This window comes from Diprion similis, chromosome 7, assembly GCF_021155765.1.
Source record: "Diprion similis isolate iyDipSimi1 chromosome 7, iyDipSimi1.1, whole genome shotgun sequence".
NCBI classification, from domain to species: Eukaryota; Metazoa; Arthropoda; class Insecta; order Hymenoptera; family Diprionidae; genus Diprion; species Diprion similis.
The window spans coordinates 6,045,493-6,073,225 of NC_060111.1; the positions used below are offsets into that span (position 1 = coordinate 6,045,493).

Below are 27,733 nucleotides of genomic sequence, written 5' to 3' on the forward strand. Positions count from 1 at the left end.
ATAAATTCTGACCAAAACTTGTTTCCGACCATTAATTTTTTAGCTATTTAAATGCTTAGATATTTATTTCCGAATCTTTGATCTCCTAATCGTCGAAACGTTTTTTTATCCGAAATCTCGCGCTCTTCTGCGGTTTTCCGCTATCCCATGTCTCTCCTTTCACACTCTCGTCATGTGGTGAATATATTTTTTTCATTTTTTTGTTCTTTTTTTTTCCTACAGCCACTTTGATCGTTCAATCCTCGAATCTACACACCAATCACGATCCTTGTTGTTCGTAGAACCTCGACTGGTTCCGATTATTTCTATATACATTAGGGTGGCGCAAAAAAACCGACTATTTTTTTTTTTTTTTCTTTGCGTCTCGTGTGACAAAATGTTAGTTTTTGATGTTTTGAGAGCCCACTCCAAAGGACAGCTCAAAAAAAAACTTTTAAGAGGTCGCTCGACATTTTTTAAAACGTCATTAATCGTCAAAAATCGATTTTTTTTTTTCGTTACTGTATAATTTTATAGACAAAAAAAAAAAAAAAAAGTTTCCGAAGGTTTCATTTTTTTTCTCTAATTTAGTAAGAAAGAATCGATAACAATACACCACGACATGAATTGAAAATCAAACAAAATACTGAAAATACAATTTTTTGACGATTTTTGACATTTAAAAAAATTTTTTCGACCTGTCCTTTGGAGTAGGCTCTTAAAACATGAAAAACTAACATTTCGTCACACGAGACTCAAGTAAAAGAGAAGAAAAAAAAAAAAAAAAAAAAAAAAATATTCGGTTTTTTTGCGCCACTCTAATATACATACTGCGTTAACTTTTACCCGACGAGCTGCACGTTTACGTTTTTCCGTCATCCGCGGCAGCCGTGATGCAACTGTAAGTGTATTTACCCGTTCATACATCGATGCTTACGTACACACGAACAGCTCGCCTGTGTAATACCGCGTGTATCTCTCTATGTATGTACAAAATAGTTTCCGCGACCGCGTTGCCGAGCTAAAAGCCTACTAACGGATAACGGATAACGCAGAGAAGCGCGTGTGCAGGAGGAACGTGTCTGGAATCGTCTGAAATATACTGGCCGACTAACGAGTTGGTTCCGAACGAGCGAAGAAATCTTTGCACGATCCACGCGGCCCCGAGTTCGGTATACGCAACTCTTTCGCGATTATAACCTATCCTAGGCTATCCACTCGACACCAGTCGCAAAAGTTCTCCTTAAGAAAACGCCGGTGCGGTACTACCGTCGCCTATGAGTATAAAAATTCGCGATTACACACCGTAATTAAGCTGTGCTTTCGTATATTCGTTGCACTCAGGAACGCCCGGGTTAAACACAGTGAATAGTTTTTGCCTCCTTGGTTCGTTTTTTTGGGATTATAAAATTCTTGTTCCTTGGCCTCTCAAAATTTTTCTTTTCATTATTTACACGTACGTCGAGGAATCATTAATTCTTATTCCCACAGTGATCGTGTAGGAAAGGTTTATTAACGAATCTTACTCACCACTACTACACTGCACGGCTATAAATAATTCACTCCGAATTATCGAAGTTTACTGAAAAACGGTACGAGTGATACTTACTGTCTTATTATTTATCAATTACATTTTACTCGGTAATTTTAAGGCCTCTTTCATCGGTCTACCATCATCTCATTGAGTGTATAATATCGATATATAGGTACGCGCAGATCGTAAAGTCATGCGATTTTGAAAAACTACTTTAAACAAGAGAAACAAGTTAAACGTTTTAGGAATACCGAAAAATTTTCACGGATTTTAACTGTTTATCTTCCATCTTCTTTAAACGAACGTAATTTCACGTTCTCAAATGTATATATATATATATGTATCACACGGTTTAAGATCCTCGATATTTCAACGTTGGCAAGAATGATCAAAGCACTAAATCATAGGTGTATGGGTTACATGCATATATATACTATGCGGGTATATAATAACGTCAAGAGACATGCCTGCTATACATAATTAAGAGAAACACACCGGCTTTCGGTAATATTTCCGTCTACAGTTAACGCGATTATATCTAAGGACGGGTGTTAATTAACCACATGTATGTATAAATACCTATATGTCTTAACGCGAGATAGCTTAGATGTTGAATGATTATTTTTTTTTCTCCTCCTATCCTCTCGACATTCGTCGGTTTTGCTTTTTCTTTTCAAGTGATATGCGACAGAAGATTTTTATACACCGAATTATACGCAGATACGATATTAAACCTGTGATATACATATATATTCGCAGTTATTACCTCTTTTTAATTTATTTACACATCAAGCTAGCGGACTAATACTCGCCCACCATATTTATTTTATAATATACCTACGCAACAAGAAATTAAGAAATTAGGTAAAAATGAACGGTATGCATATGCATATGCATATGTCATTCCTAACGGATAATCAAGTAAAAGAGGCTACCACATATAACTCGATAAAATTTTTTTCATAATCATACGTATAACGAGAAAGAGACGAGGAGATTATCATTATCACTTGATACTTGCAGTGAAAGTGTGTATATTACACGATCCCTGCATCTAGGCCTGTGTAATATTACATATACATATTTATATATATATGTCGTAAACTGGATATTTACACCTATAACATACCGGTTGTAAGAGTGATAAAATCTCTGTATCTATATCGATGATATTTATTATGGATCTCTATTCCTGAATACACACTGCATATTATCGAAAGCTCGGTCGTCGTGTGTATAAAACGAGCCAATGAATCCCGAATCTTACGAACGTGATCTGAGTTGTGATCGTTATTTTTTTTTCTCATTACAGGAAAACTTGTCGTGGGGCTGGGATCTCCAGGATGCCAGGGTTGTTAAAGTTGCTAAGCTTGCTGATCTATACAGTGAGTCATTAATTACTTTATAAATCTGATATACAAATTTCTGCGTAACGAGTTACTCACAGTTTTTCATTTCCATCTTTCGATGCGATTGCAAGAACAGTAAAAAAGAAATAAATAAATAAATAAAAGAAAAGGAAAAAAAAAGGTGAAAACGGCAACGTTTCAAAATTTTCAAATTCAAATTCGCACCGATGGTAAAATTTTAACAAGTTTTTCATAACATTCATATGTCTACTAAAAAACGTAATCGATTGTTAACAGAAGATATATTGTAGATGAAAATATTACAGAAGATTTTCAGTTCCGTCAATTTCTGGCACACCCGATACTGTATAACATACCTATACATTAGGGTGGTCCTTATTTAGGGTATTGACGAATTTCTGCCGCCCCATTCCCCAAATCAACTTCAAATAATTAAAAAACAATTACCTAATTTTTTCAGATTCTTATCTCAACTCTAAGACAGTCCGCTTTGTGATCGAAGTTTCTTATGGAAATAACATTCGAAAAACTTTTATTCTCAGTATATATTTTATTGTAAAAGTAATGATGTTGAAAAGAAATTTGTAACTATGAGGTTTTAGTCGGCATTAGTGTTACTATCTGTGAAAAAAATTCACATAATCATACCACGAAATCTCAACGAATTGCATACCCTCGAAATCTGACTTTTTTTTTAGCATTTGGAGGAAGTGCAATTCGTCTAGATTTGCTGGTATCGTTATGTAAATTTTTTTACAGATAGTAGCATTAATGCCAACTAAAACCTCGCAGTTACAGATTTTTTTCAATATTATTACTCTTGCAACAAAATATATACCGAGGAAACAAGTTTTTTCCATGTTATTCCCATAAGAAACTTCGATCACAATATGTAAGCGGAATATCCCAGAGTTGAGGTAGAAATCTGAAAAAAAATTAGACAATTCTTTTCGAATTATTTGAAGTTGATTTGGGGAATGGGGTGGTAAAAATTCGTCAACACCCTAAATAAGGACCACCCTACTACACATACCTACATATACCATGAAACAGGTAAAAACAGACAGATTATGCGGCAAATTACGCGCATATTCAGCTCGCAAGGATCGAAGAGACGGAAGGCAAGAGAGATTGAATAAGTTTATTGAGAAAAGCAGCTGAATAGAAAGCGTCCTTTTTACCGCGCGTAATAGACGTAACTGCAAACTACGCGTCCTACGCGAACGTACAACGGATTTATTTAAACGAGCTTTGAGGAAATGCATCAGGCATCAATCTACACGCTGTGAGTTTATGTCGGGCTGTAGTCTCCGTGTTTCTTGCACGATTATACGAGTCTTTTTGTCAAATTATCTGCAAGAGGACTGAATGCCGTACGTGTTCTAAAATTCTAAAATCCTAGAATCCTAGAATCCTAGATATTCTAAGGTGCACAAATTCCGTTCGTATTATTTATATAATATACAGTGAGTTGAAAAAACGATTATGAAATTTGATGTAAATTATTTTATCGCTTCTGAATTTAATTGTTAAACTATCATTCTGCGGTTGTATATAATGAATTTATTATCCAAATCCTTTACCTCAAATATGAATATATAAAACTTCGATTACATTTCAAACGTATTTAAATATACTCAAAATATAATTTATAATATTTTCAATTTCACAGATAATACGATCATTTATACAATTTCATACAGCCAATTCAATTGTCCGATTTTCACTCAATCTATCTAATCAGGCGTTAATTCTTACACTACATATGTGTACCTACATATATTCGATTCATTGAATTCCGCGGTGCATGTGCATGAAAAAAGTAACGAAGGGAAAAAAAAATTGCAACTTTATTTATTTCAACCTTTATTTCAATTCTTCATTACTCCTTATTGCCACTTATTCTTGTTCGTTTCATTCTTCGTGGATTCTTTTCGACTTCGGGGTGGTTTTTTTTTTTTTTTTCTTCTTCTTCTTCTTCTTCTCACTCACTCCCTCTCCATCTTTTCTATTTTTCACCCTTCGCGAAGGGATATATAATTATGGTAATCACGCTGCGTAATTTCGAGGCCTCGCGACATACGCGCATTCCATGGCGAAAGAATTTCGAAAAGTACCTCGCGTCAGACGCGTATAACGGATGCTTTAATGCGTCGGGATAATCAGCGCCAACGGCTCCTGTGCAGACACTTATGCCTCTATACCTATATACCTGGTACTTTGCCCCCCCTCCCCTCCCTCCGCTCCACCGAAGTTCAATTTGCACAGACGAGTTCGCGAGGGACTTGTGAGAAATACTTTATGCCTGTGGTATGAGTATACATGTTGTGCCTAGAATTTCTACGACACGCCCCTTTCTTCGAGGTTAAGGCCTTTAAATGAGATGCGTACCAACTGTCTAAAAAAAATCCCTATATTGCTGGGGATTTATTTTTCTGGTGAACGCTAACCTGCTCGGTAATACCGTCATGTGTAGTGTCACGTGGTGTGAGTTATTTAAAGTCCCGCTAATTTTTTTCCAACGCAGATTCAACGTCAAAACAATTAATCACCAACGATCTAGGGAATTTTCGCGCTGTTGGTACACGTCTTACTTAAGTCCAGTTCAGAACGCGAGAGAGAAACTTTTTTCAAGCAAAAAGCTGCACTTCTAGACACACGATGTATACTCACAACGAGTTTAGGCCGCAAACTATTTACTTGCTACTATCCCAGTGAAGATGTTCTTGATTTTTCTTTTTTTTTTATGTTTACTATCGTAGAGAATAAATTAGTTTAATAGTTGGCATACTCGGTTCACAAAATGTTGGGGGGGGGGGGGGGGGGGGGGGTCAAAAATAAAGATCCCTCTGATAAAAGTACAAGCAAATATAATTCGTGTAAAAACAGTTTAATAAACGTATATATTATTTCAAATAAATAAAACTGTCAAATTTTACATGCATTAAGTCATAAAATTGTTTGAAAGAATCGAGAAGATTATTTATTGCATCGTTTATTTTGTAAATCCTATAAAATATGTATTAAGAAATTATAATATATATAATAAATTACAAAAGTACGAATCATCAGATAATACTGTATCATAAATCATATTACAGTTCGCTAATAAATTGCACGCCGAAATCTTTCGAAAGATTTTATGATTTAACACATGAAATATTTTCAATAGAGTGCACCTTATATACGTGTATATATATATATATATAACTCACGTACTCGAAGTGATAATTTTCGTCTAAAATCGTGATCAATTCTTAATTTATACTTGCTGCAATAATGATACTCCGCATTACTTCCCACTTTTATTAATAATTAATTCCCGGACGGATATAATATTCTGCAAATTTTTAGTTATACAACAATGGCGAAAGGAGTATCGGAAAATCGGTCAATGAAAATAATACCCTAATAACGTATAATATCATGGCAAGCTGACTGCAGAATCAGTAGTTTTCCTATCAGTCATATGGTTAATCGTCGTCGCGTGTGTTGCAGCGTCCCTCAATCTGCCTGCCTACTTAAGTCTGCGGAGTCTGTGTCTGCGGTGCGTGTGTAAAATTGCTGCACATTGCATCGCTGCATGTGCTGCATCTCTCAGCGCTGCATGTGAATTCTTTTTACCCACAAAGTGGCACGAATATCTCCCTTCTTAATCTTCCCGGCGGAAGTATATGAGCAAAAAATGAAAAGGAAAAAAAAAAGCAACTTAACAAAAACTGAATACAAGCGGAATTCATATCGCGGTATTACGCGCGTCTGTGTCTATATATGTGTGTGCATATATATAAATATTATACATGGATGCAAAGGTATATTACATGTATTAATCGGCCCTGCGAACTTCTGCGATGGGCTGCAGTCCGTGGATATATATAAATAGTATACATATATGTATATGCCATTATAATTTATACCCATTGGAAGTAAAAACGTAGGTAGGTATAGGCATGCGCAGTGCAATAAGCGAAATGGCATATTAATTATTACTCACGGTTTAAAATCACTGCGTAAGACAGAAGCCATTTGTTTCTTCTTCTTCTTCTTTTTCTTCTTCTCTGCATTATTTATCTTGTGTATTATATATATCCGGATTATAACATTAATGACCAGCTATGGAGTACTTATAATGATTTCGGATAAACCGCAACTGTTATTGTGAAAATTAAACTGCACAATCTGCATAGTCGTTTCATCACCTGCATTATTCCACTCCGATAATTTGCCGTATTTCATCGGGCATCGCTTCTGGATAATTATTAGATGGATCTTAGAAGTGAAATCAGTTTTCTCAGCAATCTTAAATTAACCTTTAGCGGGCGCCTTTATCGATTAAAACTAAAAAGTTATTTCAGCGATGTTTTTCATCTTGTAAAAGAAACTTAAGTAAATACCAAAAAAAAAGTATATCGTTTAATGGCCGATGTCGTCTCGGTTAAGGTTGTATGTATGTATTTGACAGTGTGGATTGAACTTAAGAAGCATTCTTGCGCTGGTCTAACACTCGGAAGGCCATGCACGTGAGAAAATTCGTATCATCAACAACTCGCTCCTTGGCCATTGTTCCATACGTACAATTTTTCGGAAACTCGTCTAACGGGGCTTCCCCGGGTAAAACTCGCCGTATATTACCGTCTCAATTATAAAAGTGCCCAACGCTTCTTCGAGTCTGATAATACCAGCGCAGGAGCTTGTATTCTCCGTTCTCTAATGGCACGATGATACCGATCATCGCAGGAATACAGCTTCTACCGATTCCTCACTGCGATAGTCAGACGTTGAGGAATTTTATAATAATCTTAACATTCCGTTACATAGCACTGGTGGAATTATTCATAAACACGTGCTTCGCCAGTATTCACGCTGATCTCTTGTATCATCATACGCACTGGTAATATTCTTTCAACTACCGATGATTTACTTACGCCCGAATCAGTATTCAGATAAGAGTTGTTCGGTTATGTTTTATTTACACATATATGTATATATATATATATATATATATATATATATATATATATATATATATATATATATATATATATATATATATATATATATCAGAATCTTATGTAAACATTGGAAGTAACGTAAAATGGTAGAATGACGTTTGAATGCAGAAATGTAAAGAAATTGTGAATTGCTCTATTTTTTGAAAGAAGAAACTAGTGCTGTGAGATTAATCGATTAATCGGAAAAGCGACTAATCGAAATCGTCGATTAATGGATTAATCGGAAAAGCGATAAATCGAAATCGTTGATTAATCGATCAATCGGAAAAGCGATAAATCAAAGGTGCCGATTAATCAATTAATCGCACAGCACTAGAAGAAACATCCGTACGACTGCATAATTGACTCCTAATTGCTCGTTTCCCTTAATGCAGCGACGCGCAATCTCGTATATCATCTCATTATATATTCCGTCTTGAAAATCGCAGGTGATTGGCGTGCAGAACGGCGAGTCTAGCAGCGACGTCTGGCCCCTGGAGCGGCCGGACGGCATGCCAGCAATTGAATCTCTCGAAGTAATGTGCGGGAAAGATCACATGGACGTGCATCTATCCTTCTCGCATCCCTTCGAGGGGATCGTATCCTCCAAGGGTCAACACGCCGATCCTCGGTGCGTTTACGTGCCGCCGTCAACAGGACAGACCTTCTTTTCATTCCGGATAGCGTACGCGAGGTGAGAAAATTTTATACAACTGCAATAATAACCGCATATTTTTCACACACGATTGCGTTGCATTGGCAATAATCATTAAATTATCTATCTTACTAATTGTTCAACCTCTCCTCATCCTCCTAAGGTGCGGCACGAAACCGGATATGCATGGCCAGTTTTACGAGAACACAGTCGTCGTACAGTACGATAAGGATCTTCTCGAGGTCTGGGACGAGGCCAAACGACTCCGGTGCGAATGGTTTAATGATTACGAAAAAACTGCCTCCAAACCACCGATGGTCATCGCTGACCTTGACGTTATACAGCTCGATTTTCGAGGTGAGTTTACCACCATCCTTATGACGAAAAAAATAATTCCACGGATCATCATATTTACGAGTTTGTGAATCAATGAGACTTCAATTCAATTTTCAGATGCAATTATATACATTTCCAGTGTCTAGTTTCCATAATGGAAACGAAATGATAGATGATGGGAATATCTCCTTCTTTGTACCATGATCCAAGGGTCGTCCGGTACTTGAGGAAATTTCTAACGGTACGATTTTATCGTTTCAGGAGATAACGTTGATTGCTGGATGGAAATCCAGCATGGTAAAGGGCCATGGGCGCCGCCGGTATCCGGGATTGTTCCCTTGGGCTCAACCCTGACCCTCGTCATCGCTATCAACGATTACCGAGGTAGGGAAAGCGACGAGTCTTGAGAACGAAAAAGCTACCTGCTGTCCTCAACTTTACTGTAATATTAGTACCTGAAATAGAGATTTTTGAGTGACGAAAACACTACCAGGATACCGGCTTTGCCATGACTTGAAAGACAGTCCGTAGTTGTATTCTGTTATGTTATTGTATTAATTTTTCATAAACATTTCAAAGTAAAAAATCGTGTTTTTTGAATCGTTCTTCGCTTGTAAAATCAGAACTACTGAAACGATCTTGATACTCTGAATATATGAATTCTAAACAATCAAAAGACGAAGAAAATGACCGCTGGAAACACTCGATCGGATTATTATCAACGGAGAAAAACTGGAATAACTGGAAAATGAGCGTTTTTTCAAAAACCCATTACGCTCTCCGCGAGATAGTAGTGTTTTTATCTAGATTATCATTTGTCGGTATCCCGATAGCATCTTTGTCACAGAATCACTCATTATACATATATCAGCTCTATATATTCAGAATGCTTAGTGAATAACCATATTTTGTTTTACACCGAGTTGAATGTGTTTGATTGAAGGTGAATTCGACATGAGAGTCAAGTCCTGCGTCGCGTCGAATGGACGGGGGCACAAGATTCAATTGAGCGATGAATTCGGCTGCGTACTAAGGCCGAAAATGATCAGTCGATTCTTGAAGGCACGAGGGTCCGATGATCGTGCAACAGTCATTACCTACGCCTTCTTCCACGCATTTAAATTCCCCGACGCTCTGAGCGTTCACATAAAATGCAAGGTATTGAAACGACCATTCAAACCATCAGTCGAACTAACGGTCTTGTGTTTCGTGAAAAAATTTCACCTCCCGACAAAATTCCGATCAATTCGTATCTATTCGGGCTTCTCAAATTTTTATCTAACAATAAGTTACGTTCATAGAAGTTTGGATATAGGTGCTAGTAACTGGATCCCACGAAGATCGTCGTAGCATAAGAACTATAAACTGTGTTTCTCATGCGCGGGCTTAAGGCTGAAGCCGAGTGTAAAGAATTTTTCGAATTATTATAGTCCCGATTTAGCCTACGCACCCGAAAACCTGTTGCGCTCGAGGGTACGAGCAGTGATTCTATGCTGCACGTTATACCCGGCGTATACGGAATAACCCATAGGCAAGACTAGAAATAATTAATATTTCCCATACAGAAGTGGCGCGCTTCGATCCGTCGGTATAAATTCGGTCATGATTCATTCTCTTATCGACGTGTATAATCTTAACTATAACAAATCGTAAATTTCTACTTCGTATATAATCTGATGCGTTTATTGAATTATTTTATACTCTATACATATTACCTTATACCTTTTTATACTATAGGTATAGTGCGTATATGGAAACCATTTCAAAGTAGGTATACTTACTAATACAACGACGATCGTTTGACGTGTTTCACGGTTTTACGGCTCACATGCAAACGTCATAACGTACACATGACTTTTATATTATTTTTCCTTTCATCAATGAACGGCTTCTCTCAGCGGCAATTTTTTCCTCATGGAAGTTAAACCGATCTTCAACCGAAACACACACGCGTTAACCGTTGTACTCGGAACTCTTGCCGCCCCCCTCGGAGAAAGAAAAAAGAAAAACAAAAAACACCATTCGGTAGTTATAATACAATTTGTTTCCTTCGCTATGCGGTAATCACTGTATATGTATACAACTACTTGTATGTACATACACATGCGATTGTTCACGTCGGATGAAAAATTCATCTTTCCAGAAAGATTAGTTCGCGGAAATATGTTGCAATTACGATCCGCTCGACGGAATTAAATTTCGGGTATCGTTATACTTATATGTGTACATATAACACATCGAAGGTAAAGGTATAAGAATATATGCGGTTGCACGTTGTACCTGAAATCGCGTGTTCGTATTCTCAGCATTCAACCGACTTATGATTGCTTACTTCGTACTCTTTTTCTGGAATTTTATTCTCATGTTCATTTTATTCCAGCTTCTTTGATACTTTCATTTACCTCAGCGGTTGAATTTTACGTTAAATAAACTTATTTTTATACATCTATGAAGCAACAGATTCGGAACAGCGGTTGTAATTATTTACGATTGTTAAAAACCGTAATTTTTTTACTAACGGAGACTTAGAAAAAACTTCTTATCGCGTAAAAATATAAATTTATTATTATTAAGGTATCACCATTTTAGAGTTAGTACTTGAAATTTCTATGCAATACGCATGCTAATCAACCTGATTGTCATCATCGTGAAGGTAGAGATCTGCAGGCACGGTTGTCTCGACCATTGCCAATTGGACGGTCAGATAAGCCACTTCGCTCAAAAGCGTAAAGACGATCAGGCCCCGTCGATACTTACTTACACCGCATCGGCGACGACAACCGCAACGACCGGCGAAGTGGACGAGGACGCTTCTATTTACGAGGACATTATCGAAAACGGTGCAGGAGAAGTCGCGTCTCAAGGTGAACCGCAGTTTCCAGCCGTTGCCGAGAAGTCTTCCTCGCCGAAGGCGGAGGCTCAAACGAGTCAACGTCAACCAGCACCGATAGTCGAACCTCAGCAGGAAGACTCTGAGAGTCTTATGGGCCAGTCGTATCCGTTCTTGGTGAGCAGCTGAGAAGTTCCGATTTTCACTTTTCTGGAATACAATACAATGCTTTGCAAAAACTTTGAAAGAGTAATCGTAGGCGATAATAAACCGTAAATGAAGTCAGGTGTACTGTAGGTCAAATACGATAGGGCTGTAGGTACTCTGTTTGCTGCTCAGTCATTTGAATTCATTTGAAGTTAAGAGTAGAACCATTATGCCACGGAAACTGATAACGCAGTACAGGGTACGAATATCTAGCTTTATTCTCTAGAATTATAACGGTTTTCACTGTTCTGATAAATCCAACGTTCATCGTTGCTGTTTAAACATCAAAAATCGATTTTAAGTAAATCATATGCAGTTAGTTGTCGTAAGGTTGAAGGTACTACGCCACTAGTTCAATTTGACCTAATACGGTGGTATCCACCGTTACTCTGTAGAAGACATGCCATTTCCGTTTTATTGCGAATGTAGAAATCCGTGAAAAAAACTGATTATGCTGCAAAAGGAATCTATGTGCTGGCATGTATTGTACGGCCCATAAATTAATTATGTAAAATATTCTTTTGTGACGGTGAGACGGTGAACATCTACTAGAAATCTTTTAGAACATTCAAAACTTGTAGTACTACTTGAAAAGAAGATTAATAATTGCATTATATGCTATGGTAATCTGCAGTTTCCTAGGCACATTTATAGGTTTTCTTATCTCGCGAATTAGTCGAACTCACTTGAAGTTTTTCGAGTGCCGAAATGATACCGATTCGATTTCGAGTACCGAATAGTTACCTAAATTTGCGATCAAGAGAACTCGTCACTTTATCATAAATGTAAGTAAAATTTAAAATACAACTTCGTGTGAATTGACATAAGCTCAGGGATGTTACCGCGACAAAATAACTACAATAATAAATCGCATGAATACACGTTGAAAAATCTCCTCCCCAGGAACCACTTCGGCGTCTGCAGCAGCAGGAGGACAAAAATCCGACCGAAGAGAAGTTCCCACACGGTCCGCGCAACCTGGAGAAGGAGCAGCCTCTGCACGCCGGTGAATCACTCTCGTCCGGAGGCGGATCGCCGGTAGCAACACGTCAGAAAAGATCGGTAGTGGTTTCCGACCGGAAGGCGAGAAGCGCGGACGTCGGTGTCAGCGGTCTCTACGAGGTGATCTCGGAGGCGGATCTCGCCTTTAGTCCGGACGCCCACGCCGAGGCTGTTACCGTATTTCAGGGCAGGATCAGGGAGGAAGTCGTGTACGGTATCTGCCTTCCGATACCTGGATTCAGCGCCCTATTCGTCATAGTATCGGTGTCAGCCGTTGTGTCCGCCCTTATCGCCGGCGCCATGCTGCATCGGCTTCAGATGCAGCGCGAGGTCGTCGCCGTCAGCCAGGAAGGCACCGCCGCCGTCGCGACGCACAGATGGCTCGCTTACCGGCTACTTCGCGTGCGTCGGCTCAACCAGATGCAGCAGCCTCCGCAGATCAACCTCAGCCAGCCCCAGAGCCAACCTCAATCCGTGGCCGCTACCACGGTTGAACAAGGCTGACCTGCCCCCGGTATCACTTTATCGTATATAACCACGTGTGATGCAAGCCTTCGGAGAGAGTGAGTGAGAGAGAGAAAGAGAGAAAGAAAGAAAGAAAGAAAATGGGGGGAAATGAGGAAACAGGAGAGACGAAAAAAGTAAGAAGAAAACACAAAAAAAATTAACCGAAACAAATATGAGAGAGACAATTATTATTATTATTATTATTATATACGTATAATGCAATATACTGTACAAAGTACCCTAAACTATATCGTATTGTAGTTTAGTATTCGGAGGAACGTAGTTAGAAATATACACCTGTTAGGGTATTTAATTAACGGATAAAGAGAGGTCAGGAATAGAGCGTGAAATGAATTCGTACATCGATTATTATTCTCAGGGTGAAAAACTTTAACTTTATCTCAGGTGAATAGAATTGATGAGAAAATTTTAATTATAAAGCAATTGTTATACTGAACGCATTTTGGCTACACAGATGAATTTCGAGACAATCGAGTACAGCAGCTCAAGCATGGCTACATGGTTTCTAATACATAAGTTACGTCACAGATCGAATGCACGATGAATTTTTATCGTGAGAAATTAAGTAAGAAAGTAGTGAAAAACAGCGATGGTATAAGACTTCTCTCTTTTCCGGAAACACCCTGACATATGTATATTTGATTATTTCTAAATAGGTAAATTAATAGTGTATAATTATTATAATTATATGTATTATTACCTTGTAAGTATGATAAGTATTCATTTAATACAAACCAACACAAGAAAATCTTTTTTAAGTAAAAAAAAACAGATTTTCCACTACATATCGTATCACCTGTCTCGAAATTATATTGTTTTAGAATACAAAGACAGTCCGGTTCTATACGCATACATTTACTTATGCAGAAGTGTTTTCTCATCCTATGATCGCAATCATGTGGCACGTTATATCTTTAAATGATCCGGTATGTATTGGAGAGAAAGACGTTTAGTATAGTAGAAATAAATATTTCAGAGACCTAAGTGCAACAGCTCTTATTGAAGAAGAACCGATTGCGAGTGGTCCAGGGCATTCAAACGTTCAACTTAATGTTAGCAAGACAACGTCATGTGAGGTGCGTAATTATATGCTAAACGGCTCATTGTTAGTGGAAAAGTGGAGCATTTTGTCAATGCAGAAATTTTTTAAATAATCGCGCCTACTTGTTTACGTGAAAAGTAGCTCGCTGTATTATCACTTTGGCATTGGAATCGCCTCAATTAATATAATGGTTTGTGGGTCCCATCGAACGAGTCGTTTGAGTATAAAAAATATCAAACTTACGGTATAAAATTTCATGAAGAAATTTTGTTCTTTTTTCTTAATATTAATTACTTTTGAATGTAAAATTCGGTTATTATTTCCTTGCAGTCAAATTCCGGGCACCTGATGTAATTATTTTCTTCAGTTACGGTTCGACGAAATATAAAACGAAAAATCATTCAATAAGATTTTTATTTAAGAAAATATACACGAACGGCTTCAATTATTTACAGTAACATTTCTATTTTTCGTATATAATGTATACACCGTATGCCGAGTATCAATCTCATTTCGATATACGATATGATTTTTCAATTTTTCTACAATAATTATATGTATAATTAAATTGCTTCAACTCCATGCGGCTTTACACAACAATCTTAAACGATTTCCTTACAGTAATCACAGTAACGTTATTGAAATAATATGTTCTGCAAGTATGACAACGATAACGAATAAATTAACAATTCCAGATTAGCGAACACGGTTGATCGCACAGAGAAGAAAATTGCTCTACATGTACCGATAATCGGTATATCATACTGATAATAGAAGTCCAATTAAGTAATTTGATTGGTGGATTATAAATAAAAATGCAATATATCTTCCGATGTTATAATAACATACTTAATTCATGTTAAAATCTGAATAACGAGTTATGAGTACGACATAAATGTGTGAATTACAACACAGAATAAAATACCTACAATATTGTAGGTATGAGTACGTTTTGAGAATAGTCGCTATGAATCCATAATATAATGTGCTAAATCTGATGCTGAGTGGATTTTTGCATAAATATAACAATCTGTGTCATTGGCGACTGGCTATATTCGTCCGGGCAGCTACTTCCTCGTTCAACGATTTTCGTCGAGGCCGAACCACAGGCTGTGAATGACTTGCGGTAATGTGAACGTGACAAACAGTACTGCCGTTCAAATTATCACCATGAGATTGAGTGTTCTGTCGCTTCGCGCTGCCATTATTTGAGTCCGCGCTGCTACCACCACAGCTTTTTCTCTTAACACCGTTAAACTCCTGCCTAAATAGCATCACGGAGGATCGGGTTTTCCGCGGCTGGTAATCTGGTGTGGCTTGCATCCTTTCGAGGGCAGCACGAAGTGGCAATAGTCCAACGGCAAACGGGATCTCCTTGCTCGGCGAATAGTCTATATAGTCCTCAATGTTGTTCTCGCTGTTTTCCAAACAGTCTGACATGTCACCCCACAGTACTCGACTCACAGAAGCTATGGTGTTGAATTTATTTGGAAACATTTCTCCTGGCTCTGGTTTTATTATTTGCAATTTATCCGGCTTCAGTTTACTATTCGCAATCACTTTTTCTTCATTTCTGTTGATATTCTTAGACAGCGATAAATGAGTTTTGCCTCTACGTGCAATAAACTTGCTGTTACTTCGCAGTGATCTTTGTGGATCTGAGCATTTTGCCATGGAATTCAGTGGACTCGCTTTATTCTCATCTGATTCACCGTAATCTGAGTCCTTGTTCTTGCGTTTTATTGTTACAGAATTTTTCCGCATGTCTCTTCTTCTCTCCACATCCTGGAGAGTCTTCTCGTTTGTGGAATCGTCGTTTTCGTGTTGGCTCAGCCTCACACTTCTTCTTAATGTTGGTGGACACTGTATGGAATTGGGTCTGAAGATTGTCGGATCTAATTGCTCGTTTGTGAAAATCTCTTTCATTTGTCTGGCATGTTTATTAGTAAAGTTGATAGTAGTGTCGATGTCCACAGATTCAATTGAGACGGCACTTTGCTCCGAGGTATCACTACCGACAAAATCCGATATGTTCTCTACGATTTTGGATCCTAAACCTAAAATATACTCGCTTTCCAGTTCAGTTTCATTCTTCGACGGTTCATCTTTCAAATCTATACAATTGTTATTTGCTAGTTCGGGCATATTGTCAGTCAACTTGACTGGTCGCTTCTCAAGTCCTCCAATAAAGTTACGTCTTTTTTTGTGTGTGTAAACCTTCAAACATTTATCACCGGTTCTCGTGAATTCTTCAAATTCAGGCGTTGCCTGATAGATACTCTCACATTCTTTTTCAATGCGAGATTGAGATAAAGGCAAAGGGATATCTATACATTCATCGAAGGTTGGTTCGGTATTTACAAAATCGCAGCATTGTTCATAGAGCACAGGTTGCCGGTCACTTTTATCCTTGCTAAACATGTTGGTATCGTCATTTACACTACCTACAGAATTAATTCTGTGTATATCGAGTTTCAAACCCTGATTCATAGCACTCGGAACATCAGAGTACATCTGCTCGATGTTTTTACGCGTAACCCCCAAGAAAGATAACTTCGCTTGGGATTGATCAGAATTTCTTGCATCAGTGTTGTGTGTTGGTGAATTGTTGTCATTCAGATACGCTATATCAGTACTTTCATCTGTGTCGCTTCTGGGATATCTATCTACTCCAATTTTATTCCACGTTGAAGTCTGCCTACAGTCATTGTCACTGAATAAACTGTAATCACTTTCTTCTGCCAAATCATCAGCATCTTCTTCACAAAATTCTTCTACGCAACCACCTGTTTCACCTGTGTTGACATTTTTAGCTCCGATCATATTTTTGATAATAGATGCGAGTTCTTTCACCTGAAAAAATAAATAATCACTGTAATTAGTACAATGTTGTCAGAATATTAGGAAATCTCATGCTAGGTTTCTGATTGAGCATTACATTTCAATCACAACTTTTTCTAGGTGCTCAGTAGAGAAAATTTAAAACAAGGGTGTTTAGTTGATACATGAAAAAACAGTTCTCAGTTATACAAAGTTTACATGGTACTAAATAAACCTAACTGAAAACATGCAGCTCAGTTTATAACGACTGCACTTAAAAAGAAGGTATTTCCTTGTTTTTATTCGGTGTATTTGCTTGACTCTTAAACAGATTTGAACAATGCAAACCGATGGAAAAATATACCAGATTTGACCAATCTCAAACAATTTATACTACTCAATTACTAAGTATATTCAAGTTGTACATTGCAACATCATTTTGCTTTCCCGAAATATTTATGTTATAAGTTATTCTTGTTACCCGAGAGCGATGAGCGATGGAAACATGCACAACTATATTGTTATTGCCGAATGTAAAGTTATCAATTAGTGCGAATCCTTGAGGTATAGCAAGTACGCTAGTCATTTTCAAGATGTTTAACTTCTTGCACCTAGAACAAGTTCGGCTTATGAATTTTTTGGAATGTAATATCGTCTTTACATGTTAAACGCATGAATATTGTACACCAAAGCATTCAATTCAACTATTGAATTCTACTTCCACAGAGAATCGGTTATCTTATGATATATACAGTAATTATAATTGATCAGTGCACCACGCAAACTTACCTTAAACACTATCGCAGCTTGAAGTAAGGGTTCCAAGTGCTGTTTCGAAATACTCGTTTCTCCGCAGTACATGAATTCAACCATCGACTTCAAAACTTCAAAATTTAAATCGCTAAATAGAATTGTCGGCTCCTGGCCCAGATCTTGTTCCAGCATTTCCTAATGTACACACATGATGAAAATTAGTATTACTTTTAGACATTTAAAATATTCTACATGAAATTTGACTGTTTAGTTTCATCGGTGTATCCAAATTCGTGCCAAACATCAGCGTACGGTCAACATAAGACGTAAAAACACAAGCTCAGAATGGAGGAATGAAAATAACGACCAGCCACAAAGAAATATAAACAGTAAAATGGGTTACCTCAAAGTAAAGACTGCACGATGCAAGTACCAGCTTGTGAACGCGCAGCCTTTGTTCCTCGCAAATCAGGGTAATATCGACAAGGGATTGTCGGGCCAAAAGTCCGCTGAATCTCTCTGCGACATGGCTACCGTGTCCTTCCCACTGAAGAACGTATTCTCCACTGCTATCAACCATCGTTGCGACTATAATGAAATCAGAAGAGAACAGTGTAACCTTCTAGATTGTGTATAATTAAGCGCTGTAAAATAATTTGGAGAAAAGCTGAAGCACTTGTGTGGAAAGAGAGATGCAGAGACAAAATTATAGGATTTTTTTTTATCCGTTTATTAACTTACCATGGAATCACCACGCATGTAAGTAGGAAAATAAACAAACTGGGAAATCGACGAAGAGCGTTTGGGGAAACGGATTTATTTGTTAACTGATCGTAGTATTGCTCGTGTATGTACGATTTACTGACGTATGTGACGCGATATTGCGCTTATACTATTAACGCGGAATATTTCTATAATTGTACAGAAGAAACTAAACTCCTCGGGTTCCAGATTGCGAAGGTGACGCGACGCAACAACTAGTTACTGCACAGCAGTAATAAGCTGAAATATCGCGATTTTCAAACTCTGTATATTTCGCTGGCTTCACACTTTCACAGATGAAACTAAAATCTCCAAATACAACACGGATCCAAAGCTCGAACGAAGCTCGAAGGACTACTGACTGACAAAACCTGCCATCTGGCCCATGAAAAGAAAAATATTTTTACATAACAAGATGTTCTCAACCTTGAATCTCAGCCTCACTTTTCAGCCAACTTGCAGGTTCTTCGACCGTGCAATAATTTCTTTAATGCGACCCATGTCGTGTTCGGCCACTCTAATTCATTCGTTGAGCAAAAAATTGCCTTGATAATGCCTCTATTTGACATTGACAGAAGTTGGAAGTTTCGAGGCTCTCTGTGTGAAGTTAGTTTGAAAAATTTCTGTGAGGTGCTCCACTTTCGCTGAACACACAGGGGTTGTCAATCTCACCGTTGCATGTTGTGTAATCATGTAATATAAATAAAGTATTCACTTTATGACAGAATATAATAACATGTTGAACATACATGGCCGTACGTGAAGCTCCACAGGTGAAACGGCATGCTTAAAAATAGCCACGTAATCGTTCAGACGTTATTTTAATTTATTTAATTTGTATTTATAACCATTCAACTCGCTCTCTGCCGGAAGCCCTGTACATACCTACATGGCTACATAATATATACAGTATTTTAATCGCGAGTCTGGCCACATGTGCGCCAGTTGTACTTTTCCGCTAACCTGAAAATTGAAATTCCTGTTAAGACGTTCGGAATTCAGACATCTGGTTCTATTTTGAGATACCGAAGCACCGTAGCCGGCGTGCGCTAGGCGAGTTAGTAAAAGGCGATAAAAATGTCTTTCAAACTAATCGCAAGCCCTCATAATCCACCGTTAGGTAATGGAAACTAAATAAAATATACTTTTTTTTATAACGACACACACCTCGACGTGGTGAATAGTGTTCTTGGAACACACCTGTCACTATAACTCACTAATTGCAACGTGTGATTTTGTACTTACTTAAGATTGACGAAAATCTGCAAGTTGCTTTTATCGGCAATCATTGAATTTATTTAAACGTCCATCTCAAGATTGAACTCGAGTCGCTTTGAATTTTTTCTTGCTATTTACTAACTCGGCTACATTATATCACATTTTTTTTATCACTAATATTGCATCATTCTGATTAATCAACCTGCACCTAAATAGTTTTATCAGTTAAGTGCTGTTGAAACCAAATTTTTTGGTACATACTTAACTACATCTTACTGATTTACACATTTATCGCTTAATTCGATGTTCGTATTCCTTACTAATTATACATGTAATTTAATGTACACATTTATTTTCACACGCAGGTGCATTAGCCATAACTGAGTTACTTCGCAGCGATGGAAAAATTAAGGTAGATGTATCCTGGTCTGAGATTAAGGGACCTAGCAATATCCAACTCTTTGATGAAGAAGGTGCTCTAATTGGGGAAAACAACAACGAAGCAATTCGATATCTGGCACGCACAATAGACTCAGCATTGTACGGCAAGTATCTAGAAAAAATTATTTTATACATATGAAACTGAAGCTAGCAGTCGGGATTAGCAGCCAAATGTGTTAAACTCCTTGAAAATAAAATAACGCAGTCAAGTTTTCTCTACATAATTCTATATAAGTATTAGGGCTTCGAGGTATTTTACAAAATTCTGATTTTTGGCCTTCATTACCCTATTCAAATGAACGTTAAAATGTTCGTTTATTAATTCTGATTGTTAGCTTCAGCCTCGTTTTATGTATACTTCATTTAATAATAATACAATATTTTTTCTCATACTGACATCTGTAAATCCTTTACCATTTACTAATTTTTAGCAAACAATTCTTATTCCATCATGGTAAAGTTATTTTGTACAGTTACATTAGATATATCTAAATTATATTACAGTTATTCTTGCATCTCTCTGAATCCTTAATTACAGAACTCATATTTTAATGTTGTTTTTTTTATTTTGTAGGTGGAGAGGGTGCACTGGAACGAACCGAGGTTGACCATTGGCTTTCCTTCTCGATTGGTCCTCTCAAATGTTCACAGTCTGTAGAAGAGGCTCTGGCTTACTTGGAGCGCTCATTGACACCAAAAACATGGTTAGCTTCTAAGCGTTTTACAATTGCTGATATCTCGGTCTTTGCAGCTCTGTACAGTCAATCGCGTTGGCAAGAGAGTGAAAAATACCCAAACATCACCCGATGGTATAAGCATGTGCTTTCATTGCCCGCTGTCAAGACATCCGTAGATACAGTTAACGCAAACGCTACACCTGCAAAAGACAAACCTGATACCGCCGGAAAAATGACGAAAGCACCGAAGGGTGGAGGCACCCGAAAAGAGGAAGGAAAATTCATAGAATTACCTGGTGCTGAAATGGGCAAGGTAACTTGCCAGCTGATTTAAATAAGTTATTTTCGAGCTGACACAAACTTTGTTTATCATTTAGTAGGAGCCCTTGATTTAATTTCGAAACTACTTGTTTCACCCTGTAAATCCAATTTTCATCGCTGATTGTTGAGAATGATGATGATGTATACTTGTGTTTAGGTGGTAGTACGTTTTCCACCAGAAGCTAGCGGCTACCTTCATATCGGCCATGCAAAGGCGGCTCTTCTGAATCAATATTACGCAGACAATTTCCAAGGGCAATTGATCATGCGGTTCGATGATACAAATCCAGCTAAGGAATCCGTTGAATTTGAAGAAGCCATCTTGGAAGATTTGAAAATGCTGCAAATAAAACCGGACCGATTTACCCACACCTCGCAATACTTTGATTTAATGCTTAGCTACTGCCAGCAAATGTTGACTGAGGGCAAGGCGTATGTTGACGATACTCCAGCAGCTGCGATGAAGGAGCAACGAGACCAGAGATTGCCTTCTGTTAATAGAGATAACAGTAAGTGGTTTACTGATTTTGATAAATTCAAATGTTTGATTGACATAGAATGGGAGAAGCAAAACTTTTTTCACCAAAGCGTTTATCTGTATTATTGATTACTATGAATCTCTTCTCCAGGTGTAGAGAAGAATTTGGAACTATGGGAAGAGATGAAGAAAGGTAGTAGCCGTGGCACAGAGTGTTGTGTGAGAGCCAAAATTGATTACGAATCCGTTAATGGATGTATGCGTGATCCCACGATTTATCGCTGTAAACCTGAGCCCCACCCTCGTACTGGCACTAAATACAAGTGCGTAATGTAGTTCTTCTCTCTATTTTACCTGAAAATTGGTCACCGTTGATGAAAAATTCTAACAATAAGTTTACTTGCTCAGGGTTTACCCAACGTACGATTTTGCCTGCCCAATCGTTGACGCAATCGAAGGAGTAACTCATACACTTCGTACAACTGAATACCACGACCGAGATGCTCAGTTCTATTGGCTTATAGAGGCCCTTAATCTTCGGCGGCCACATATTTGGGCATACTCAAGACTCAACATGACACACACTGTATTGTCGAAGCGAAAATTAACGTGGTTCGTAGCTGAAGGGCTCGTAGATGGATGGGACGACCCTCGTTTCCCCACAGTAAGAGGGGTTTTACGACGAGGAATGACTGTGGAAGGATTAAAACAATTTATCATAGCACAGGGTAGTTCAAAATCCGTTGTATTTATGGAATGGGACAAAATTTGGTCGTTTAATAAAAAAATTATCGATCCTACCGCTGCAAGGTACTGAATTTTTTTATTATAATTTTGTTTTAATTTTTTGGGGTGATTTTTCATGAGATTTTTGTGGTTATCGAATAGTTAAGCAGTTTCGGTTCTTTACTTCCTATTTATCTATACAGAGTAGGAATAGAAATTCATATTTTGAATAAAAATTGCTAATTGACAAATTGTTTTAGGTATACAGCTCTCTCGCAAGATCAAACGATACCTGTTCGAGTATTAGATGCAACAGAGGGATGGCTTACAGTTCAAAATCATCCGAAAGATCCCGCTCAGGGTACTAAGAGAGTGCGGATAGGACCGAATCTGCTTATCGAAAAAGATGATGCTGAAGTTCTGATTGAAGGTCAGAATGCAACGTTTATAAACTGGGGAAATCTTTTAATCCAGAAAGTAAAGAAAGAAAATGGTACAGTAACAGAGATTGAGGCGAAGTTGAATCTCGATAATAAAGATTTCAAGTCTACCCTCAAGCTTACTTGGCTCTGCCAAGATAAAAGTGTGGCAAAGGACAAGGTCGAAGAGTCTAATTTGATACCATGTTACGCTGTTTATTTTGACCACATTATCAGCAAGGCAGTACTAGGAAAAGATGATGATTTCAAAGATTTTGTTGCCAAAAACACAAGAGTAAGTTGAAAATTTTGGGAAGAACTTAATTGCTATCATGTCAAATCTTCAAATCTCGTTCAGGTCTTGAACCGAATCTTATATGATGCCAAATTTTAAACATGCTAATTATCATACGAAATTTGCTTTTTCACAGAAAGAGGTAGCATTGCTAGGTGAAGTTGAACTCAAAAGAGTGGTCAAGGGCGAAATAATCCAGCTGCAAAGGAAAGGATTCTTCCGTTGCGACGTTCCATATGCTTCGGCAAGTCCACACTCTTCGAGGGAACAGCCTCTGATTTTATTCCATGTGCCTGATGGTCATGCCACATCTCCCACCACATTACCCACAGCTTCCCCTACTACTTCCTCAACTAAGGCACCTGCCGAAGCCAGCCAGTCACCAAAAGAGGTTGGTCCCTCTATGATTTAGTGAAAGGTCTTGATTTGGCCTGTTGAAGAACAATTGGGTTAGCTTTACTTCATGACTTTTGCCATATGGTACATTACATGCTATATTCAATGATGATATAGAGGTGGCATTCAAATTCCTTAAATATTTACAATATACTTTTTTTTTATCCACGAGTTTTTGTCCTTGTCAAAATTCTTTTCCCATTATATTGGGATGGGTCAGAATGAAATGGTAAAAATGCCGAATATTTGTTTCAGTTAAATACTGTCGGAAATAATGGTAAGGACCTGAGCGCAAAAGTTGCTGCACAGGGCGAAAAAGTCAGAGAGCTCAAGGCTGCTAAGGCTGAGAAGAAAGTGATTGAACAAGAAGTGAAGACTTTGTTAGCGCTAAAAGCAGAATATAAAGCAGCTACTGGTGCCGATTGGAAACCTGGAGCAGCACCAGTTCCTGCTGCGACTAAAACAACTAACAGCAACAGAAGTGCCGAAATTATATCCAGTGAGATTTTGAAGCAAGGAGATAAAGTCAGACAACTAAAAGCGGAGAAGGCAGAGAAAAAGTTAGTTGAAGTGGAAGTAAAAACACTTTTGAACTTGAAGGCTGAGTATAAAAGTGCGACTGGAGAAGACTGGAAGCCTGGAGTCACCCCGGTGGCGATAGCGACAGATAAAGTACAGAAAGAGGAGAAAATAGCGGAGGGCAGAAGCGCGGAAATAATATGCAACGAAATAGCAAAGCAGGGTGATAAAGTGAGGGTACTTAAAGGAGAAAAAGCTGATAAAAAAGTAGTCGAAGCAGAGGTAAAAACGCTTTTGAGTTTGAAGGCAGAGTACAAGTCAGCAACGGGTCAGTACTGGAAGCCTGGAACTGTGCCTGTTCGGAAAACAGACGGGGAGAAAAAAATGGATCCTGGAGCGGAAATATCTGTTCGAATTGTAAAGCAAGGAGATAAAGTGAGGCAGTTGAAGTCAGAAAAGGCAAGTAAGAGTGTCATCGACGAAGAAGTAAAAACTCTACTTGCTCTGAAAGTAGAGTACAAAACCAAAGCAGGTAACGAATGGAAACCGGAAGCAGTGCCCTCGGCAGCAGTAAAAGTTGAAAGTAAGAACGATAATGCAGAGAAAATATCAAACGAAATTAAAAAACAAGGTGACAAAGTACGCGACCTCAAAGCTGCTAAGGTAGATAAAAAAACTGTCGATCAGGAAGTGAAAGTTCTTTTGAATTTAAAAGCTGAGTACAAGACTGCTTCCGGACAAGACTGGAAACCGTCTAGTTCTTCCACTCCTGCCAGAGATGCTAAAAAATCAGATAGTCAGTCAAAGAAACCAGCGAGTGTTAATAAGAGTGCGAAGGAAGCGGCAACAAAGGATAAAGAAGTAACTAAGACTGGCACAAGATTGGGCCTAGAGGCCAAAAAAAATGAAAGCCTTTCAGAATGGTACTCACAAGTCATCACTAAAGGGGAAATGATCGAGTATTATGATGTGTCAGGTTGTTATGTCCTCAGACCCTGGAGTTACCACATTTGGGAAGTTATAAAGGAGTGGTTCGACGGCGAGATAAAGAAGCTTGGGGTCCAAAACTGTTATTTTCCTATATTTGTGAGCCGGAGTGTTCTTGAAAAGGAAAAAGCACACATTGCCGACTTTGCCCCTGAAGTGGCATGGGTAACGAAAAGTGGCGACTCTGAACTAGCAGAACCAATCGCCATAAGACCTACTTCGGAGACAGTGATGTACCCAGCATATGCCAAGTGGTTAAAATCTCATCGGGACTTGCCTCTCAAGCTCAATCAATGGAACAATGTTGTGGTGAGGTATTCTGAAAATTATTAGAAATCATTAGGTCGAAGTCTGTAACGTTAATCGACCAAAGCATCAGAGAACATGGCTATTTACAACTTTAGAATTATGAGAAATGCAGAAAACTGTTAAGCGAGAAAGTTTAATTACAGTAAAGAATACTCACTTTGCAACTGTGATGCCTTCAGCCTAACTCCAATGTTGCCAAATAATGATTTGAAAAAATCTTTTTTTGTATTTATGTTACGAACTTCAATCTCGTTTGTACATAATTTTTCAGAGATGTTGATTATTCAGACCTAGTATACTCATTCATATATAAATTTCACAATTCAAGCCTGAACTTTAATTGCAGAGATGGGAATTTAAGCATCCTCAGCCATTCCTACGAACTCGAGAGTTTCTTTGGCAAGAAGGTCATACGGCATTTGCAACTAAGACTGAAGCAGAAGAAGAAGTACTAACTATCCTGGAGTTGTATGCGAAAATTTATGAAGATATATTAGCAATTCCTGTAGTCAAGGGTCGGAAAACTGAAAAGGAAAAGTTTGCCGGTGGCGATTTCACCACGACAGTTGAAGCCTTTGTTTCTGCAAGTGGAAGAGCCATACAGGGTGCGACTAGCCATTTCCTTGGACAAAATTTTTCAAAAATGTTTGATATCCAGGTTGAAGGAGTTGAGGAAGGTAGCGAAAAAATATATGTTTATCAAAACTCATGGGGAATAACAACACGTACGATAGGTGTTATGATTATGGTACGTAATGATCGAGTATCGTACATCATATATTCCGAATTTAGACCATTTAAAAAAAGTCATTTTTAAGTCTAAACACGCAAATTCTAGATCATTTCTAGTAAGACTTTTTTTTATATTAACAATTAGGTCCATGGCGATGACAATGGATTAGTGTTACCTCCAAGAGTGGCTGCTGTGCAGGCAGTAATTATTCCTTGTGGGATCACAGCGTCTAGTACTCCTGAGCAGCGCCAGCAATTGCTTACAGAGTGTACCAAGTTGGAGAATCAATTGAAAACTGAAGGGAAATTGAGAGTTCAGGGTGATTACAGGGACAATTACAGTCCTGGTTGGAAATTTAATCACTGGGAGCTAAAGGGTGTTCCTTTAAGAATAGAACTAGGACCGAAAGATTTACAGAAAAATCAAGTTACATTGGTCCGCCGAGACAATTCTGCCAGGCTGACAATACCACGGGCTCAAGCAAATACAGAGATCAACAAACTGCTGGAAGAGATACAAAAAAGCATGTTTGTTAGGTAAATAGACTCAGGTTTGGTTATAAAATGAGTACGAAGAATTCAATTTAATGCTGACAAGTCGCGCCCATTTGCGTCTTCACTCAAACTTAATTAGTCACATTTGAATGAAAAATATCATATATAATGTATTAAAATTCTGAGAAACATTTTGTCTTACGTCTTTTCCAGGGCTTCTGAGGATATGAAACAGCACATAAAACAAGCAGAAGATTGGAAAGATTTTTGTGCACATTTAGATAACAAAAATATAATCTTATCACCTTTCTGTGGAGAAATATCTTGCGAGGATAAAATCAAGGCAGACAGTGCAAGGTAATACATATTGGGCAACGTGTTGAATAATCAGAGTCAATTTTTGTTTCATCATCTCGAAAACAGAGCCAGAGGTTTAGATGAATCTATGCAACCAGCTTTTTTTCAACTAAATTATCCCAATCTTTATTAATTTGTGATTAACGATGAAAATATATGTTACAGAGAGGATGCCGGTGAAGAGCCTGGAGCTCCAGCCATGGGAGCTAAAAGTTTGTGCATACCGTTTGAACAACCGACGCCTCCGGCGCCACTGGAAACGCTGCGGTGCATTAATCTTGGGTGTAAAAATAAGCCTAAATTTTATACTCTGTTTGGACGTAGCTACTGAAGAAAATCACTTTTTTCAGTCAATTTTTAAGAAGCTACAATCAAAACACATGAAACGGGTATACATGACCTGAGTATCACACGGTAAATAACTCCACGAAATTAGAATGGGAAATAAAAAAGGTTCGCTTCTTTTGAAAATACGATGATTGAAGGTATTTTTTGCCTTTTCCATCCAACCATCTGTGTGTTTGACAATCGTTGTACCAAGGAAGAAAGAATTG

General features: G+C 38.0%; 3 protein-coding genes across 8 annotated transcripts in view; 2 read left to right on the top strand and 1 right to left on the bottom strand.

Moving 5' to 3' along the window:
• The window catches only part of LOC124407976, a 34,845-nt gene extending 20,567 nt beyond the window's left edge, over positions 1–14,278 (top strand). For all 4 annotated transcript variants that reach the window (XM_046884593.1, XM_046884596.1, XM_046884594.1 and 1 more), the window contains 7 exons: positions 2,826–2,898; positions 8,324–8,568; positions 8,693–8,886; positions 9,127–9,249; positions 9,809–10,023; positions 11,519–11,872; positions 12,806–14,278. In XM_046884593.1, coding sequence (XP_046740549.1) covers positions 2,826–2,898; positions 8,324–8,568; positions 8,693–8,886; positions 9,127–9,249; positions 9,809–10,023; positions 11,519–11,872; positions 12,806–13,408 — 1,807 coding nt within the window. In that variant the 3' untranslated portion in view covers positions 13,409–14,278. The remainder of the gene's footprint in view (positions 1–2,825; positions 2,899–8,323; positions 8,569–8,692; positions 8,887–9,126; positions 9,250–9,808; positions 10,024–11,518; positions 11,873–12,805) is intronic.
• Positions 14,279–15,109: 831 nt separating this feature from the next.
• On the bottom strand, positions 15,110–19,393 carry LOC124408220. 3 transcript variants are annotated; one of them, XM_046884986.1, is made up of 4 exons: positions 19,270–19,393; positions 18,451–18,635; positions 18,084–18,242; positions 15,110–17,327 (listed from the first exon to the last, which is right to left on the bottom strand). In XM_046884986.1, the coding sequence occupies exons 1-4, from the start codon at positions 19,376–19,378 to the stop codon at positions 15,510–15,512; spliced, it is 2,271 nt and encodes a 756-aa protein (XP_046740942.1). In that variant the 5' UTR covers positions 19,379–19,393; the 3' UTR covers positions 15,110–15,509. The 3 variants fall into 3 exon arrangements, with proteins under 3 accessions (XP_046740942.1, XP_046740943.1, XP_046740944.1); XM_046884987.1 differs by lacking the exon at positions 19,270–19,393 and adding an exon at positions 18,789–19,201; XM_046884988.1 differs by lacking the exons at positions 18,451–18,635; positions 19,270–19,393 and adding an exon at positions 17,776–17,905 and having other exon boundaries at positions 18,084–18,218.
• Positions 19,394–19,779: 386 nt separating this feature from the next.
• LOC124408219 (bifunctional glutamate/proline--tRNA ligase) lies at positions 19,780–27,663 on the top strand. The gene is made up of 13 exons (XM_046884985.1): positions 19,780–19,929; positions 20,393–20,572; positions 21,043–21,458; positions 21,624–21,975; positions 22,096–22,267; positions 22,353–22,754; positions 22,931–23,384; positions 23,521–23,775; positions 24,036–25,595; positions 25,942–26,343; positions 26,473–26,864; positions 27,036–27,179; positions 27,345–27,663. Exons 1-13 carry the CDS (start codon positions 19,887–19,889, stop codon positions 27,508–27,510), a joined length of 4,938 nt encoding a protein of 1,645 aa, XP_046740941.1. The 5' UTR covers positions 19,780–19,886; the 3' UTR covers positions 27,511–27,663.
• Positions 27,664–27,733: the final 70 nt, after the last annotated feature.